Source organism: Erythranthe guttata, chromosome 5 (assembly GCF_056151865.1).
Source record: "Erythranthe guttata isolate IM_541 chromosome 5, IM_541, whole genome shotgun sequence".
Lineage (NCBI taxonomy): Eukaryota > Viridiplantae > Streptophyta > Magnoliopsida > Lamiales > Phrymaceae > Erythranthe > Erythranthe guttata.
The window spans coordinates 16109393-16130239 of record NC_142537.1 but is presented as its reverse complement, the minus strand read 5'-3'; the positions used below and the strand labels follow the sequence as shown (position 1 = coordinate 16130239).

The 20847-nt window shown below is 32.5% G+C and overlaps 1 protein-coding gene, 1 long non-coding RNA gene and 2 other non-coding genes across 4 annotated transcripts; 3 read left to right on the top strand and 1 right to left on the bottom strand.

The window, feature by feature from the left end:
• Window positions 1-2060: 2060 nt before the first annotated feature.
• LOC105956904 (eukaryotic translation initiation factor 6-2) lies at window positions 2061-4636 on the top strand. Its single transcript, XM_012980813.2, has 7 exons — window positions 2061-2243; window positions 2329-2425; window positions 2531-2616; window positions 2696-2740; window positions 3363-3493; window positions 3877-3987; window positions 4105-4636. Exons 1-7 carry the CDS (start codon window positions 2234-2236, stop codon window positions 4360-4362), a joined length of 738 nt encoding a protein of 245 aa, XP_012836267.2. The 5' UTR covers window positions 2061-2233; the 3' UTR covers window positions 4363-4636.
• A 2789-nt stretch (window positions 4637-7425) lies between these two features.
• On the bottom strand, window positions 7426-7529 carry LOC148770767 (small nucleolar RNA Z279/snoR105/snoR108). Its single transcript, XR_016031479.1, has one exon. It is a non-coding gene; the product is annotated as a small nucleolar RNA Z279/snoR105/snoR108 (small nucleolar RNA).
• A 3496-nt stretch (window positions 7530-11025) lies between these two features.
• LOC148770766 (small nucleolar RNA Z43) lies at window positions 11026-11123 on the top strand. Its single transcript, XR_016031478.1, has one exon. It is a non-coding gene; the product is annotated as a small nucleolar RNA Z43 (small nucleolar RNA).
• An 8521-nt stretch (window positions 11124-19644) lies between these two features.
• LOC148770765 (uncharacterized) lies at window positions 19645-20847 on the top strand. Its single transcript, XR_016031289.1, has 2 exons — window positions 19645-19901; window positions 20386-20847. It is a non-coding gene; the product is annotated as an uncharacterized LOC148770765 (long non-coding RNA).

The following is a 20847-nucleotide window of genomic DNA, read 5'->3' as shown; positions in this document are numbered from 1 at the left end:
TCTATATTTGGTAGGAAAAATAGGATTTGGTGGAAAAAATAGGAAAATGGTGGACCGGTGGGAGATGAAAATTTCTTCACTAAAAAAATTGGTGGAAAAATAGGATTTGGGTATTTGGTGATATGGGGGTTGACCACGGTTGGAGGCTAAAACCAAATCTCTATAATTTTAGGTGTAATGGTGATATGGGAATTTTGGGTGAAAGGCTAAAAACACCTAAATTAGATGAAAAAATGGTGTTATGGTGTCCGGTTGGAAATGCTCTAATTATGCTATTATTTACCATACAAATGACTATAAATAAATAATTAAATAAAAAAAGTCCCATTATCTATTGTGCAATAAATTATTTTGTAAACTCCATTTCATTTTACAAATATTATATTAGATTATGTTCATTGAAATACAAATATTGAGTTAGTTCGTTTAATTGACAATATATTTTGATGTTGAATTACTTTAAAAAAAATTATTGTTGTTGTGACGATAATGATATTTAAAGTGTTATAAGGGGTATTTTGTAATATCATAATTTATCAATCCCAATCCTGCAAACTAAACTAAATGTCACGTTTATCCTAGTTAAAGTTATCCAACAGACCAAATACAGAATATTTGTTATTATTATATAATCAGGAACAGTGCAATCTTGTATAATCCAACAAAATTAATCAATCCCATCCATCCAACCACATCACATTATTTTAATTGGAAATAAGTTTAAGTATGCTAATTAATGAATTACTAAAATTGCGTTCAAATTTCATTATAATCCCATCATGTTTATATAGGGGTAGAAATTAAAACGAGCCCGCATGATATAGTTCAACTGATTCGGGAGTTAATAAGTTGGTACAAGGTTTTAGAATCGAATACTGGCAGTCGTTGTGTGCAAATTTGAACTCCAATGAGGATCGGTTCCTCGTGCGTTGCCTATTTGGTAAAAGAAATTAAAACGAAAGTTGAACCTTGTCAATCAATGTCAATTAAAAAAAAAGTATTTTGGAACAATTAATGCTTTTCATTCTAGAAATTTGCAATTCTAGAATTTGTGATTTTTTAGGATTGGAATTGGATTATATATGTAATTCCAATTTTCGATCTAAATTTTACACATCTAATATTAATATTGTACGTATTTTATATTTTAAAAGGTCCGATTTCCACCAATTTCAATACATAAATTTTCAAATTTTAAAACAATTTTATCATTCCATTTTTATATACAATTTACGCGGATTCAAATATGCTACATTTGAATTTTAGAATAAGTTTATTTCCAATTTCTTATTCAATTGCATTACGAATTTCAATTTTCGAACATGTTTTCTCATACTATTTTTTTTTTTCTTAAAAAAAGGAATGAAATTGGAATTTGTTTTCTTACTTTCTTTTTTGTTAATTTGTTTTATGAAAGTGCTAATTTCGATCATTCCTATGCATATGGATTATTTTTGAAATGTACCATTTTTTTTATCCCAAATTTCTATATGTGTATGTAGAGAGTGAAAAACAAAGAGCTAATGAATTTAATACAAAGAACTATTTTCAAAATATTTCAGAACGAATATTTTCATTGCTCAAATTTATATTTACGTTTTAATATAGATATTGTTCAAATTTGTCTTTTCGCATTGTCTTTTTGTATGTTGATGAATGAGTATTTTCCTCTCTCAAACTCCTCGCTGATTCAAATCCAAAATGATTTCATTTATAGTATTTTGATCAATATTCTTGACAAATTTCTGATTTATGATAAAATTGTTTCTGCTGAGTTTGTTGTGGATTTAAGTTTCATTTTATTGTGGCCAAAATGCATCCGAGCATCATCATCCTTGGACAGGATCTCGTATAGTATGGTTTTCCGATAATCAATAACAATAACAATAACTATAACAATAACAGTCATATGAATATGAATCCATTAGAACAACCATTTGGCCATGATCAATATGTCCTCAACAAACCATATTTAAAATGATCTTCTAAACAAATGGACGGCTGTGATGTTCTTATACACATTTGTTTCAACACATTGATCAAAGGTTTAGATTTATTACACTTTCCAAAATGTTTGAAAAATAATCTAGAATAGTCCAAAATGACATAAAAATATCCAATTTTCTAACATACTATCTAAATGACATAAAAATATAAAGCCCTAATCAAACCCTAATTTCTTTCCAATTGTATCTCTCTCTCTTCACCTTCCCCTCCAATTTCTATTTGCGCCATGGCAACAAGTACAACTCTCTCACATATAATCATTACCATTTATGAATTCATAGATACAAAGATTTCACTTTGATTTCATCTTCTTCTGCGCAGGATTGCAGTTCGAGAATAATTCCGAAATTGGGGTTTTCTCCAAGCTCACAAATGCGTACTGTCTGGTTGCAATTGGGGGTTCTGAAAATTTCTACAGGTATCATTTATTCATCACGTGCTTATACTACTCAGTTATGTATCTATACTTTATAAATACATATATGTATATATTTTTCATTTGAGACTCGGTTTTTGGTGCCAGCACATTTGAGTCGGAGTTGGCCGATGTAATTCCGGTGGTTAAAGCCTCCATCGGCGGCACTAGAATCATCGGCCGCCTCTGTGCCGGTGAGTTCAGTTTTTTCTTTTTGATATTTAATTTATTTTTTATTTCTCTGAGAAAATAAAAAAAATACTCCATTTGCAGGAAATAAAAAGGGGTTGCTTTTGCCGCACAATACGACTGATCAAGGTGATCCTTTGACGTTGTTTATATTCGTATATTTATGCTTTTAAGCCATTTAATTAGTATGATTGATTTCTCGGGGTTACGTAGAAGATCAGTCTTCTTTAATATAATGCACTAATGCGACTATGATTCCTCGTTTTGACTTTGAATTTCGAGGGAAGTGTAATCCAGAGCAGACTTGTAGAAACTTTCGATTACGATAGTTGAGATTGCTTTAAACTATTCTACTACTTAGATCTCTTTGCTGAGAAGTTGAGCATGTTACTTAGCCTCGTAAAAGTTCTCTGATTTAACTTCTTAATATATATATATATATATATATATATATATATATATATATATATATATATATATATATATATATATATATATATATATATATATATATATATATATATATATATATATATATATATATGCACACACATATACATAATCGGTAACTGGGTGTCTCTACTCTTTTGCATTCGTTATATCGAGAACTTTTCTCTAAGGAAGTTAAATTTCAATTTTCTTTTGTGGTCGATCAAGCTTTCACTGTAAGAACTGAATTATGGCACTTTGATTTTGTCGGTTTCTAAATTTTTCGAGACTTGATGTTGATACCTATAATCTGCTAATATAGAGCTTCAACACTTGAGGAATAGTGTACCGGATTCGGTCGTTGTTCAGCGTATTGACGAGAGGTTGTCTGCTCTAGGGAACTGCATTGCATGCAACGATCATGTTGCTCTTACACATCCTGATCTCGACAAAGTAAATATTTTCGTATATTTTTTTAACTACCTATCTTTTTTGTCTTGCTTTTCTTTGATGATTGCGTAACTTGCTTTGTTTTGTTCTCTTACACTGGGGGGCCCGTTCCGGTTTCTCATCTTCATTGGCATCTTTCATTTCCATCTCGTTTAGATGAATCTCCAACTTCTTATTGGAATTTGTGTGGAAATGAATGAATTTTTTTAGGGTGTGGCGATTTCCCGTAATTTTGTCTAAAAAAATGTGCTTTATTTTTCATTTCTGCATATGTTTGTTAGTTAGTCGTTGCATAGTTGCTTTCATTGTGATGCTAATGATTATTTGTCTTAAAAAACGTATCTAATTAGACATGCAGAAGTTAGTAATGTTCGATATTTTGCCAGGAAACTGAGGAAATGATTGCTGATGTTCTTGGAGTGGAAGTTTTCCGACAGACTGTTGCCGGTAATATGCTCGTCGGAAGTTTTTGTGCACTCACCAACAGAGGTGGATTGGTAAGATTTTATTTTACTTTTCAAGAATATATATCCCGATTTTCTTTACGCTCGCCCCATTTTCAACAAAATTGTAAATCAATTAATTTTTATTTTGTTCGGAATACTGGGGAGTAGGTTCATCCACATACATCGATAGAGGATCTAGACGAACTATCGACACTACTTCAAGTACCTTTGGTGGCAGGCACCGTGAATAGAGGTAGTGAAGTCATAGGGGCTGGTTTGACGGTCAATGATTGGACTGCCTTTTGTGGGTCCGACACAACTGCTACCGAGTTGTCTGTTCTCGAGAGTGTTTTCAAGTTGAGAGAAGCTCAGCCCACTGCTATTGTCGATGAGATGAGGAAATCATTGATCGACACCTACGTTTGAGCTTTTCCAAAACTTTGCGATTTTCCTTGGGGAGCTTTGTGATTTGGTTTTACCGCGGTTTCGTTTTTATGGGGATTGTTTGTTTCATTCTATATATACAAGCCCTGGAATTACAGACACCTTATTATCTCAAATTTGTGTTATTAGTTCCCTAATTCAAAAAAAGATATATAATATAGTGTTGGGGAAACTTTGGTGAACTGCTGTAGTGTGATTTACGTTTCTTGTATGGTTTGTAAATAAAGTTTGAAGAGTACCATTGTGTTTCAAGAAACCAAAGCATATTCAAAATGTTACAATGTCGAAATTTGGACAAAAAACAATAAATACAAAATGACTATATATGTATATATTCAAACATCTGTAATTTTAATGTTGGAAATCTGCACAATCTTACACTCGAAATAGATGTTGATGCAATAAATTGTTCAAATTTGTGCATACATACCCTATAAAATTATAATTATAACGGTATTATTAATTTTGCGCAGAAAAAATGTACACAACGGGTTACTAATCTTGCGCAAGCAATGTACACAAATGGGTTATTAATCTTGCGCAAAAAATGTACACAACGGGTTTTTTTTTCGCAAATTAAATACACACAGCAATATGTTCTTTTATGTAATTATATTTTTCATATAAAATAGGAATGAAGCCATTCAAATAGCCAAAATTGATTCAGATTAAGATTGTGCATCCCACTTATATAATAATGATTATTATTGCTTTGTTGTTATTGTTATCATTATTATTTTTTGGATTAATATTTTTAACCATGCATATATATATGGTGTTGGGTGTGACAGAGAATACGGGGAAGTGGTGGAGCGCGTATATGTTCGCCCGTCAACAACAACCTTACGGAGATCCCGATTTCGGAAAGATTATATTCAAGTTTTCGGATTTTCCGAGGTATACAATGGGGAATGAAGATTGGAGGGAGACATGTTTGGTTTAAATCCTATGTGCCTCAAAATCTCAGACATCAACATTAACAGAGATCATATATAACTTCTTTCTTTTATCTGTTGTTTATTTTATTTATATTTTATTTTATTTTATTTATCTTTTATTTTTGTTTTAGTTGATCAGATTGTCATGTCTATATGAATTAAAATATTAAAGTGGGAGAAAATGAAGTGCAATTTTAGTTAAGAAAGATGGGAGTGAAACACTAACATAAGTTATGTTCAAAACATGAGCAAAATTAGTGCAAGAAATGTACATTTTTTATGTATGGGAGAACATTTCAACAGTGAAAATAATAATTAGTTTAATGCATGACAATTATGATAATTATAATAAAATTTATCAGTGACATCAGTAACGATATCAATATTAATACAAACTCATCCCGGAAAAGAAATATGTACACTTAATTGTTATGATATGAAATTGATCATTAAATAAATGAAGCAAAAAAGAATTAGAGAAAATAGACTGCAAAATAGGAGATGAAATTAATAATAATAATAATAATAATAATAATAATAATAATAATAATAATAATAATAATAATAATAATAATAATAATAATAATAATAATAATAATAATAATAATAATAATTAAAAAGATATAGTGGCAATGGATTTGGTGTGAAAGTAGTTTGAAGAAAAAGGGGCTGCAAAATAGGAGATATTACACAAACACAAATTAATATTTTTTTTATATGTATGCCATTAAAGATTTTTAAGCTGTCATAGCGTTTCTTTCTGTTATATATAGTATATTTTTCATGTGCAATGCAGGGGTGGCATTCTAAAAGTGAAGAAAATAATGAAACACACGAAATAAAAAATGAGCATATTTGAAGAAAATATTAAGTGAAAAGTCATCAAAAAAAAGAACATTAAATATTAAAAAAAAATAGACGTTGTGGATTATGAATTTATGATTGTGGTAGCTGAGATTTGGTGCGTAAGTAAATAAAAATAAGGGTAAATTTCACTTTTCACGCATGTACTTTGGCTCGATATCACTTTAACCCCTTCTACTTCCAATTGCATCGATTTGCCCCCTTATACTTTGGCTCGATATCACTTTACCCCATTCTACTCTTAATTGCATTGAGTTGCCCCCCTATACTTGAAAAATTGTCTCAATATGGCCATTGCTGTGAGATTTCAAGCTTTGACCTTAACACTGTTTGATTTAAGTCTGAAAATTACTAAAAAATCACCACTTCCAGTTTAAATAATTATTAAATAAAAAAAACCCTTGTACTTTGGTTCGATGTCACTTTACCCCATTGATTTCCCCCCCTCCCCCCTATCCTTTAAAAAATGTCTCAATATGGCCATCGCTATTAGGTTTCAGAGTTTTGACATTAACACCATTTGATCTAAGTCTGAAAATTACTAAAAAGTCACCCCTCCCAGTTTAAATAATTATTTAAATTAGGAGGGGTGGTTTTTTTCTTTTTTGTAAGTTTCAAACTTAGATAAACGGTGTTAAGGTCAAATGTGTGAAAACTAACGGCGATCGCCACATTGAGACAATTTTTCAAGTGCATGGGGCAAATCAATGCAGTTGAGAGTACAAGGGGGCAAATCGATGCAAATGAGAGTATAAGTGGACAAAGTGATATCGAGCCAAAGTATAATGAGACAAATCGATGCAATTGAAAATAGAATATCAATGCAGTTGAGAGTACAAGGGGGCAAATCGATGCAAATGAGAGTATAAGTGGGCAAAGTGATATCGAGCCAAAGTATAATGAGACAAATCGATGCAATTGAAAATAGAATAGGGTAAAGTGATATCGAGCCAAAGTGCAAGGAAAAAAGTAGAATGGACCTTAAAAAAAATATATTAAAGCCACAAATCTTTCATTGGAGTTCTTAAGTTGACCTATTTCTTTCTTAGAACTTAAAAGCCACAATTCCTTTCAACATTTAAAAATAAATATTTAAAACCAACTTAACTCACAACTACTAACTCTATATAAAATTTACCCTCTTCACATAATTTACAACTAACATTTACCATATATATATATATATATATATATATATATATATATATATATATATATATATATATATATAGTAAATTTAAAAGGGATCAGATTGGTGAAAATGGGAGTGCCCAGTTGTCGTAACAGGCTAGGCGAAGCACCCATCTCGCATATTTAGTTGCGAGTATTAACCACTCATCACTTCCCGTTAAAACTTGCCTGAAGGATCATATTTTTCAATTATTGCTAATTACCCTATTTTATAGTAATCCTACACGGGCATTATCTCTTACACATCCGATGTGGGATACTTGCCTTCATCTATAATTTATTCATTTTGGTATCTTAGTCTCCAAAATAAGAATTAATCTAATTGGTTGGTGAACATTCAAACACAACTTTATAATACTTTTTAAATTATTCTAACTAGTACTTCACTCGTGCGTTGCACGGGGTATTTATTGTAAAAATAAATATTTTATTTTAAAAAAAGTCCACAAAATAGTAAAATCAATGATATGCAATACAAAGTAGTAGAAAAGAAAAAAAAATAAAAATATATTCCATATTGTGTAAGTAAGAGGGTGTTTGGCTAAGCTTATTTTAAACAGCTGATAAGCTCTTACGTCTGATAAGATGTTTTTAGAGCTGATAAACTGTTAAATCTTATTTTTAAGATTTATGTTTAGAGTGTTTGGATAATGAGCTTATTTCGTATTTTTACTCACTAAAAGATCTTAAATAAAAAGGTGGGGTAGAGGTACTTTTTTAAAAAGATCTTATTTGCTCTCCAACAGCTTATTTTAAAAAAAATAAGATCTTTTTAAAAAAGTACCTCTACCCCACCTTTTTATTTAAGATCTTTTAGTGAGTAAAAATACGAAATAAGCTCATTATCCAAACACTCTAAAAATAAATCTTAAAAATAAGATGTAACAGCTTATCAGCTCTAAAAACATCTTATCAGACGTAAGAGCTTATCAGCTGTTTAAAATAAGCTTAGCCAAACACCCTCTTACTTAAAAAAAGCTTAGCCAAAGATAATACTAATGTTAATACTAATACTAATATGATAATAATACTATGGGTTAATAGCATTTCGCCACCTGGACTTTGCCCGTTTTTGCACTTTGACACCTTAACTAAAAAAAGTTACAAGGGCACACCCAAACTCACTTTTTTGACGCACATAACCACCTAAGAGGAATATTCCCGCGAATCTTCTCATTTTCCGGCCCCACACGCGATGCACATGCTTAATGAAAAGGTTTTTTGGTCATTTCATCTCAAAAAATTTATGGGCCCTCTTTTTACTCTTTCTTCTCCTTCTCTCTCTGTTTTCTCTATCTCTCACTCTTTCTCGCACACCCCACACATACAGACATTCTTCCCCATCATCATCTTCTTCTTCCCCATCATCATCTTCTTCTTCTTCTCTTCTTTCTTTGTGCTTTTCTCAAGAATCAATCTTTTCCCAAAAGAAACTCCGTGTTTGAGCAATGGTGTGATGGGAAATGTGAAAGTATAAATCGTAGGTCTGATTTCACTTTTTTCCATTTCTTCAATCATGTACAAAGCCTCATCTACCTTAACAAGCACAAATTGATGTCTATTTTTCAGTATTTGTAAGTAAAAGAATAAATATATGGATATAGAGAACTCGTATTGTAGTAAATATCATAAATTATACAAAAGATGGAAATTAAACATGTGGAAAGAACCATAAGGTACACAACATAAAGCATATGGTACAAATTAATTATCAGCCCAGCATCATTAAAGATGGAATTCCATTATTTTCCCTATTTCCTTAAAAATTAAACTTGGATAAGAAAAAAAGCTTGTACTCGGGACAAACGGCGGTGCAGGCCAACTTGAGGCGGCTTTTAAGGAAGGTCTGATGCTCCTCAAAATCTACAGGAATATTCGGGGGTGGGCCCACCGCCGCCGCAATCTGTCGCTGCGAATTCATCGTTACGATTGGAGTTGGCTTCGATCTCAACGACGTCGTTGCGTTGTACGGTGGTGCTGTTGTGATCGGGGGAGGCGGCCTCCTACAGGAACCGCTGGAATGCCCACTCCGATGAGCTGCGGTTCATCCCCGTCATTTTGGACGAGGTCGCGGCGACGGCGGCCGACGAAGATTGATTCTTGAGAAAATAACAAAGAGAGAGAGAGAAAGAGAAGAAGAAAATCAAGATGGGGAATGTCTGTACTGTATGTGCGTGGGAGTGTGAGAAAGAGAGAGAGAAAAGAGAGAAGGAGAAGAAAGAGAAAAAATAGGCCCCACAAGATTTTTGAGTTGACCAAAAAACCCTTCCACTAAGCATGTGCATTGCGCGTGCGCTGAAAAAAAAAAGAAGTTTCGCCGGAATATTCCCCGTAGGTGGTTATGTGCGTAAAAAATGTAAGTTTGGGTGTGCCCTTGCAACTTTTTCTAGTTAAGGTGGCAAAGTGCAAAAACGGGCAAAGTCTAGGTGGCGAAATGCTATTAACCCTAATACTATTACTATTAGTGTTAGTAATCCTAATGTTATTGCTAATCCTAATCCTAGTATTAACTCTAATCTTAATTTTAATACTAATATCAATCATAGTTCTAATCCAAATTGTAATCATCATGGTAATGCAAAACTTAATCTTAATACCAATTATAATCATAATCTTAATCCTAATAATAATACGAATCATAATTTTAATCCTTATAGAATACAAATATACTAATGCTAACGGTAATCTTAATACCAATCCTTATATGCTAATGCTAATGATAATGCAAATTTTAATTCTAATCATAATGCTGATATTAATACTAATTCTAATTATAATGCTAATCCTAATACTAATATCCATACTAATATTAATTCTAATTTGCTAATGTTAATTCTAATCTTAATCATAATGCTAAGTAACACTAATACTAATACTTATATGCTAATGCTAATATAATATACTAATAAAATTTGCATAAAATATTGAATTTAAAAGGTAGAATACGCAATCAAGGTTTTTGCGTCTTCAAGTAATAAAAATAATAATTAAATAAAAGGGTTAATAGCATTTCGCCACCTACACTTTGCCCGTTTTTGCACTTTACCACCTTAACTAAAAAGTTGCAAGGGCACACCCAAACTCATTTTTTTTACGCACATAACCACCTACGTGGAATATTCCGGCGAATCTTCTCATTTTCCGGCGCACGCGCGATGCACATGCGTAATGGAAGGGTTTTTTTAGTCATTTCACCTCAAAATTTTTGTGGGGTCTGTTTTTTCTCTCTCTCTCTCACTTTCTCTCTTTCTCTCTCTCTCTCTCCCTTTCTCTCTCTCTTTGTTTCTCGGACACCCACACATATACAGACATCCCATCATCAGCTCTCAGCGCCGCCGTCCAATAAACACACACACACACACACAATCAAACACATATTGAAAAATCAATCTGCATCTCTCTATGAATTCCTTCTCTACTCAATTAATTTTGAATTTTTTTTTAAATAAAAAAACCCTAGCTTCTTCATCAGCGCATCTCTATCCCCACAGCTCGAATCTCTACTCATCTCGCCTTCTTCAAACAGCACACACAAACACGCACCCCAGCGTGAAGAGTTTGCTTCTACAGAAATCCATTCATTTGATTTAATTTTGATTTTTTTGATTTCGATTCAGATTTTCTGTGTGTATATATATGTGTAAGTATATGCGAGCAATGAAGACTACTTGTAATTGGTCTCGTTCGTCGTAACGGCATTCCAATGCCTTGCCGACTATCATGTTATATCACCACCCATAAACTGAGCTCATAGGTAATTCACTTCAATTTTTTTTGTATGTATATATATGTATATATTTATATTTTATATAATTTTTTTCTGGATTTTTTCGTTGGCCAATGATTTTAAAAAAATTAGACAAGCATATGTCTGAATTACCACATGTGGATCAACCACATGATTTTATACTTTCACAGTTCCCATCACAGCATTGATTCTTGACAAAAACACAAAGAAAGAAGAGAAGCAGAAGATGATGATGGGGCATGTTTGTATGTGTGTGGGTGAGCGTGAAAGAGAGAGAGAGAGAATAAGAAAGAGAAGGAGAAGAAAGAGCAAAAAGAGGGCCCACAATTTTTTAAGGTGAAATAACAAAAAAAACCCCTCCATTAAGCATGTGTATCGCACGTGCATTGGAAAATCAGAAGATTCGCCAGAATATTCCTCCTAGATGGTTATGTGCGTCTAGGACCGGCAATTGAGCCGGGCCTACCCGAAGCTCGATAGCTCGGCCCGATTTTATTTGAGCCGAGCCCCATTAATTGTGAGCCGGGCCGAGTTTGAGCCGTTTTATTAAACCCGATTAAACTATGAGCCGAGTCTGAGCTTACCATGGCTCGACCCGAATAAAGCCCGACTATATATATATATATATATATATATATATATATATATATATATATATATATATATATATATATATATATATATATATATATATATATATATATATATATATATATATATATATATATATATATATATATATATATATTTGTTGTCCTTTTTTTATTTTAGGTCTCAAGATTTTCGAAAAGAGTTAAGGACATTTAGAATTGCTTCTAGTTATTTTATTTTATGATTTTTTTTTTTCATTTTGGCCTCGGATGCATTTTTTAGTATAATTAATTAAGGGTTAAATATTTGCAATATTAAGCTTTATTTGTTTTAATGAACATACTATATTTTTTATTTATTTATTTATTTTTTAAGCTTATTTTGATTTTCAGTGAATAGTCTAGATTTTTCGCTTAGACTGTAAAGTTTTTTTTTTTTTGTTTTTCTTTAATATGTCGACTGCAAAGTTGTAAAATATGTAATTTGTTTATTGCTCGATATAAGCCCGATATAAACCCGAAGCCCGAAAAAATGCATGAGCCGAGTTTGAGCCTATAGGCATGAGGCCCGATGGTATTTGAGCTTGAGCCTATAATAATGAGGCCCGATGGTATATGAGCTTGAGCCGATCCAGGCTCGGCTCACACGGCCCGATTGCCAGCCCTATGTGCGTCAAAAAAATGAGTTTGGGTGTGCCCGTGCAACTTTTTTTAGTTAAGGTGGTAAAGTGCGAAAACGGGCAAAGTTCAGGTGGCGAAATGCTATTAACCCTAAATAAAATTTGCATAATAAATTGAATGTAATAATATGTATATTTAAGTAAGTATTAAATTTACTATTTAATTACGATGTTTTCTATTAATTTAAATGATTTTAATAACAAATGGTATTTTAAAAATAATTTTCGTTGTTGGCAAAAAATAAAAAAAACATGAAATTTCTAAAGTGGATAATTTTTTTCATAATTTAAAATAAAGTTTAATGACATTCTATTTATTAAAACAATATTTTATAGTGATAAATTGAAATGTATTAATAATTATGGAAAGAAGTCCAGAAATAAAAGAATTGAAAAAATGTTGGATTAAAATTGAAGATGTAAAAACATTGATTGCGTATTCTCCCTTTATATATTACTAGTGAAAAATCAATTTAATACATAATAAGAAGGGTTAATAGCATTTTCCCACCTAGACTTTGCCCGTTTTTGCACTTTCCCACCTCAACTAAAAAAAGTTGCACGGTGGCACCCAAACATTCATTTTTTACGCACATAACCACCTGGAGGAAATATTCTGGCGAATCTTTCCACTCTCCGGCGCACGCACGCTGCACATGCCAAATTACATGGGCTTTTTCGTCTTTTCCTTTAGCATCCTCCTAAATGCCCTAATTCCGCCCTAATTTTCCCTCCATCTCAATTTCTCCAAGTTTGATTTCCCTCCTCTTCACTTCCTCTCCTTTTCTCTCATCTTTTGTCTGGATTTTTTTTTCTTTTTCTTCTTGTTCTCTCTTCGTTCTTTTGTTTACATTCTGGACATGTCACAAAGTAGTGGAGTCCAGGTCAATAATACATGCTACTGTGCAAGAATGGCAATAATGAAAACATCTTGGACCGATTTGAATCCAGGGAGGAGATTCGCTATATGTCCGAAATATAAGGTATGAATTTCTTGTAAATTTCGTCAATGTCAATCTTATTTTGAATCCATGAGGAGATTTGCTGATTTTGAATTCTTATTATGTGTTCTGTTTTTTCCAGCAAATTGGGGGTTGCAAGTACTGTGTGTGGATTGACCCTCCAATGTGTGACCGATCTCGTAACATAATTCCTGGGTTACTTAGGAAGATCAACAAGTACGAAGATGAGTTGAAGAAGTATGGAGTTGAGTTGAAGAAGTGTGAAGATGAGTTGAAGAAGTGTGAAGATGATTTGAAAAAGTGTGAAGAACAACTCATTAAGAAGGGGTCAAGGGAAAAATGGTTGTGGATTACTTTGACAATTGCAATTTTTTTAGTGTATCTGTTTGTTTAGATGTTTAGAAGAAGTATTGATCTTTCTATATTATGTACTTGCCTTCAATTAAGTAGTTGTAATAACTTTGTAACTTTATGTTCTTGTGTAATGGCAATATAGATTTGTAATGAATGTTATTGTATACCTATTGAGTTTTGCGTAAGAAAAAAACATAATCACTTAAAAAGTAACTAAGTGCACAGAAACAGACTATATAGTCTTACCAAAATCCAAAATACTACAAAAAAGTGCAAAGTCTTACCAAAATGCAAAATACATAGTCTTACCAAAATACAAAATACTACAAAATAGTGCAAAGTCTTACCAAAATGCAAAACAAAGTCTTAGCAAAATGCAATCCAGAAAGATCATTCCCAAAATGCAAAAAGTATTGATCTAAAACGTTTAAAATGTACTGAAATCACAACAATAACAAAGTAAATGGCCACTATTTCTTCTTTGGTGTGGCTTTCCTTGGCCTCAGATTATGTGATGGGGATGAAGGCTGAAGCACAACTTGCTTCTTCCCTTTGCTTGTTTTGGCCACAATTGTTGTTTCCTTCTCATTTTCCTTCCCCTTTCTTGTATCCGATGAAATCATTGTTTCATTCTCCTTGCTTGTCTTACCAATAACCTGATTTTTCCCATAAGTTAGAATAAAATAAATTATTACAGAAATTAGGGATTTCAAACATATCTTAAATGCATTACCTTTTCAGAAATCATGGATTTCTTCCCCTTTCTTGACACTGGTAATTTCTTCTTTGTTGAAGGCTCAGCTACACTTTCTTGAGTCTGGTTAATGTCAAAAACAAGCTTCCTCTACAGAAATGTAAAAAATCAGAAAAATCAAGAAATCATAAATTAATATAGAAACAGTAGTTTGGCTACAAATCACAAAAGCTAAGTACCTTTCTGTTAATAGCAATACTTGTTTGAACTTCAATATGAGGTTCAAATGTAGTGTGACTTTGTTGTTCTGTTGCAGTTTGGCTTTGTTGTTGAGTAACAGTAGCTTGTGTGTTTGACTTCTTTCTCTAGCATTGGAAACAAATTCAACTGCATTAGTTAACAATTAATTTAATAAAATAATGAATAATTGAAATTATGCATATACCTGGCCTTTGTCATTAACTGCACCACTTGCCTTCTTCAAGGGGCAACTTCTTGCATTGTGGTTTTTCTTTTGACATGAACTACATGTCATTATGACACCTTGTCTACCCAAACTCCCAATCCTTGTTACTGTTTTGGCAACTGGTGGTGGGATGTCCTTTGGACCATTGATTTCCCCTAGTTGCCTTCTTCTTTTGTGCAATTTAGGCCTGCCTGGCATCTTCACAATGTCTGGAGGAAGCAAGGGTGGCTTTCTAGATTCAGGCCAAGATTCAATTCTTTCAAGTGTGTCAAGTAAGTGGCTGTACACTCTCATATAGGTGTTCTTCTTATACAAGTCTTCAATATAATCTTCAGGCATTCTCCCCAGATAGTAGATGCCTGAAATGGAATGTGCACAAGGAATTCCAGAGATTTGCCACTTTCTACAACTGCAAGTCTTATCTCCCAAATGCACCTTAAATCTATCACCATAGCAATTCTCAACTTCAAACTGATCCTTACCATTCCAATTAGCTATGAACTCCATTGATTTTTTCTTCAGCTCCTCTATCTGTCTCTGAATGTTAGGACATATGTCACCCTTGTGGCTTGCCATCTTATCCCTCTTCACATGCAGCCTCTTCATCAAGGTCTTTCTGATTGCCTCCAACATATCAATTATTGGTAGACTTCTAGGCCTTAGAATCTTTGCATTAAAGCTTTCACACATATTTTTCAAAAGTGTATCACATTTTGAATTTGTATTGAAAAAAGCTCTACTCCAATGTGCAGCAGGCCTCTTTGCAAGCCATTTGAAAGCATCTTTATCTTTGGAGGCCAAATCTCTCATCACTCTTTCAAAATCCACCACTCTTGAAGCTCTAGCAGCTTGCCACAAAATGTTCTTGAGTGCCAATCCTTTATGTGATACCTTGAAGTTACAGTACAAGTGCATGACACAAAATCTGTGCTCACTGTTAGGCAGAACTTCCTCCACTGCATCTAATAACCCTTTCTGCTTGTCACTCATGATGGTCCAATGCTGACTCTCCTCAATCTTCAAGTCTTCTTTCAACAAATTCATAAACCACAGCCAAATTTCTCTATTTTCCTTTTCTACAACAGCATATGCGAAGGATACATGCCATTATTTCCATCTATCCCCACTGCACATAGAAGAATCCCACCATATATTGACTTCAAGTGACAACTATCTAAGAAGATGATTGGCCTACACCCATCAAGAAACCCCTGTCTCAATGCATCCCAGCAAATGTAAATTCTTTTGAACTTCAGTTGATCTGTTTCACCACTTCCTTTGATTCTAACAGTGGTCCTAGGACTAGACTTTTTAATTTCCTGAGCATACCTCCATATGAGCCCATACTGCTCAATATTAGACCATGTACTCTTCTCTATTGCCTTTTGCTTTGCTCTGTACAGTTAGTGTCTGCTAAATAACAATTTGCAGTCATTTTGAACCACAGTCATCATAGAGTCCAATGGCCATCTTGGATCAGTAACTATTTTGTCTGCATATTTAGTGGCCAACCACCTGGAAGTTGCACAAGTCACTCTCTCCTTTCTGTTACATTCATGGACTGCATTGATTGTCTTGATTTGAAAGGTGGATTCACCTCTCATTTGAGAAGCATAGACTAGCCATGGACAACTTGGATGCTTGTATATGGCTTGAATCTTATACTTCTCATTAAGCCTCAGCTTTATGTCCCTACCATTAACTATGGAGTGCTGTCTTATGGCATCTCTAAAACTCTGTGCATCATTGAAGCAAACACCAAGTTGAAAGTTAGGATCAGCCATGTCTATCTTTGGATTAAAAACTGAAAATTTGTGGTGTTTCCATTGATCTTTCTTGGCAGTTTGTTCAATCTGATCTTCTGCCACTTTCTCTTTCCCCTTGTTTAATCTCCTAGACCTTCTAGGTTCTTCAGCCTCTTCATCTGACCTAAGTCCACCCAACTCTACCCCATCATCAACATTGTTATCATATTGAAAATCATCATCAGATGCAAAAAAATCACTATCAACCAAAAAGTCAGAGTGCTCTGAATCATCTCCAACTGACTGAACATCACTGCCACCACTTTCATTATCACAAACCATCATTATCACCAAAAATGTCAGTCGTATGATTCACATACATATTACTACCAAGAACCTCAAATTCAGACACATCACACTCAGACACATCATTAAACTCATCAACTTCATCAACATCACCCACATACCCTACTGCTTCATCTACATATGGAAGATTATCTAAATCAAAGGAATCAGGTTGACTTTTTTCAGTTTCATTTTCTATTACTTGTAGGTGCTTCACATAAATTGTAGTGGCTCTGTCTTTGTCAAGATAGTTCAGTAATTCCAAAGCATCATTATCATTCTCCATTAAATAAAGAACACTACAATCTTGTATTGCACTTCTACTGTGATAGAAATCTTCCCAATCATCCAATTTTAATTCCCTTGCCATTTCAGTTATTTCAGTCATTGACATTTCATCATAACAACTGTAGTCAAAATAACTAACTTTCCCACCCACATAACAGATCTTACCTAAATCCATAATTTTTCCAGAATGGTGCATTACTATTGTGAAATAATCACTATTGCGGCCTGCCAAAAAATATATAAAACACATTTTCAGAACATGTGAATCTAATAAAAAACTGTATGATGTGGTAATAAGGGCAAAAAATTAAAACGTGCTAAAATCGAAGTGGGAGACTAAAATGTGGTCCAAATATGTATTGTAAGCTAGCATAAACATATGGGAGACAAGAAAATCAATGTGGTCCACACAATACAGAAATATACTATAAACAAACAAAGAAATCACTATAGTATATTATAAACAACTCCAAGAACACCCCATGTGCAACCACATTGAATACATAAAACAACTATTTACATAAAAAAAAACAAATAATATGAATTTTAAGAACGTATACCATATTCTGAAGCATTTTTTTCGAAAATCGTCCAAGTCATTGCCCTCTCTTAACTTCCAAGTCATGATAGAGTTACGAAGATCTTCAGATTATTGCAATTTATCGTCGACAATGTTAGCCCTAGATTGACATAGAAAAGGGGATTTTTTGTGAAGGTGTGAAATTGAATTGAAATGGGGGAAGTCAACGACTGCTAGGCATTTAGGAGGATGGTAAAGGAAAAGACGAAAAAGCCCATGTAATTTGGCATGTGCAGCGTGCGTGCGCCGGAGAGTGGAAAGATTCGCCAGAATATTCCCTCCAGGTGGTTATGTGCGTAAAAAATGAATGTTTGGGTGCCACCGTGCAACTTTTTTTAGTTGAGGTGGGAAAGTGCAAAAAGGGCAAAGTCTAGGTGGGAAAATGCTATTAACCCTAATAAGAAAATATAGTACACTACTATAGTAAAATTTAATAATGCAGTATTATTCATATTTTATATAACATTAGTTTTTTTAAATCTTACATATTAAGATTTGTAATCCAAATAAATATACTAAAATTTAACAACTCGAATTTCCAACTTGATCTCTTAAGATTTGAGATATATTGATGAAAAACAGGAGATTAATAATTGTTGAAATTATAGTTAAAAAATTAGTACATAAAAATATTAAAAAAAAATTAATTACATACGTAGCAATAAGGTAGGATTCTTCGCAGGTTGGTTTTAATTTTGATAATTGTTAAAAATTATAGTTAAAAATTAATAGAGAAAAAAATATTAAAAATAAATAATTACAGAAATATCATTGGGTTTTTTAGGGTTGCTTGTCAAAAATTATAGTTAGAAATTAATAGATAATTTTTTTTTTAAATAAATAATCACATAAATACTATTGAATTTCTTAGGGTTGCCCAGCGTTTCTTTCTTTTATATATAAGATAATCTATTTCAATAATGTGTTCCTTTTTATTTTAAATTGTTTCATTACATTAATTTTAACTTTCACTTTATACAATAGAACTTCGTTAAATTAATATTCAATAACCTTTTTAAATTATATTTTTTTCAGTCCCGACTCATAAACAACGTGCTAAATTAATAATGCTATATTTATAAGATAATACACATTTTAAAATTCTTATAGACTCTAATATATAAATTAACTAGCATTTTCCCCCGTGCGATGCGCGGGATATTATTTTAAAAGTAAAAAACAATAATCAGTTTAATACATAGTAAGAAAATACAGTACACTAAAATAGTAAAATTTTATAATGTAGTATTATTCATATTTTATAATTTATACGACATTAGTTTTTTTTTAAATCTTACATATTAAGATTTATAATCCAAATAGATTTAAAAAAATTGAATTTTTATCTTTATCTATTAAGATTTGAGATATATTGATGAAAAATAGGAGATTGATAATTGTTAAAAATTATAGTTAGAAAATAGTAGAAAAAAAGTTAAAAATAAATTATTACATAAATTCCATTAGAATTTTTTAGGGTTGCCTAGCGTTTCTTTCTTTTATATATAAGATAATACCTAGAAAAAAAATTCTTATAGTATATTACATCTATGATAAATATATAAAGACTCAACAAAATATGATTCTATTTCCTTTTATTTTTTTGTTGAAGTTGACCTAATCACCTTCAATCTCAACTATCACTTTTCTTAATATAGTAATATCTTTCGGTATATTTTAATCATATCTTAACAAAACAAATATTAAAGGGTTTATTAGGGATAACCCCCTTGTTCATATTTTCTAATGAGGTAGATTCAAATTTTTTTTCCCTTTTTGATATAGACCCAATTTTGCCAACTTGGCAAAATATATTATATAATTTTCCTTTAATACCCATGTTTATTTTTAAACGGCATTTAATTCCTTTAATACGTGATTTGAGATTTGCTGATACGTTGCCTAAAATCACGGAATAATATTACGTGAGATCATTGGCCGTTATACCAAATCGTGTATAATATTTTCGGATGTTCTCTTTCAGCGTTCCAGGGGTTTTTTTATCTTTGAAGATTTCTGCACCGTCGTGGAAATAGGATCGAATTGAGCGCTCATCTGTTGGACGTTGTTAACCGGGTATGAATGCGTTTTTCGATTTATTTTTCGTTCAATGGCTAGGATTGTCGTGTACGGTGGTTAGAAATTTTAAGAGTTGTGTTGATACTTGATTATATTATGTAGAACGTTTTTTAACAAAATTATTCTGTCATATATACATCGTTAATTTTGGCGGATGATGCTTGTTTGGAAGAGGATTGACAGAGTTAGATAAGGATTGTTCACGCAGATTGGACCAGAGTTATTTTATATGAACATCGTAGTTGGTTTACGTAGTAATTGAAATAACTGTCCGCGGTCGTGGAGTTCATGTGTCTGATCCCGGTCGATAGTTGATTTATTTGTTTATAACAGTGGATTTTAGGACGCTGGGTAGTACATTAAAATATACTTTGTAGTCTTTTTTAAGTTATCGTATGAATTTTGCATTTTAAGTTTATTTTTGATCATATTAATATATTTTTTAGTATTTTGTATTTTTAATGTCGTATCATGATTCAAGGTTTTTATCGATGGCGAATTTTGTACGGATTTTGTTGAGATTTGGTGGGTTGGTTGCTATAAAGAGGTGTTCGAATGGGTTTACTGGCGGTTCATTGGTTGCATTTGTTATTTCAAAGTGGCCACAACTCGATGGGTGGGATATAAGCATGACATATAGGCTGGAAGGCGTTAGTGAATGTATCTTGGCTGACGATGAGGACATGGTTTCGAGGTTTGGTGGGTTGGTTGCTATAAAGAGGTGTTTACGATGTAATGGCTCGGTAACGTCGGTTAAGTGCTAAACCGTTGTAATACAGTAGTATACTATTATGAATACCATATGATACTACCATTATCATTTTATTATACTATTATGAGATTATTAATGTACTAGAGTTTTTTAACTCGACATATTGGTTTGATTGTGTTATGATGTGTTTTAAGTATTTTATCAAAACCCTAGATTGAAATTATGAGATTA

Coding starts and splice junctions, on each gene's coding strand:
- LOC105956904 (XM_012980813.2), top strand. Junction 2,741..3,362: donor GCACAATACGACTGATCAAG/GTGATCCTTTGA, acceptor CTGCTAATATAG/AGCTTCAACACTTGAGGAAT. Junction 3,988..4,104: donor TCACCAACAGAGGTGGATTG/GTAAGATTTTAT, acceptor ACTGGGGAGTAG/GTTCATCCACATACATCGAT.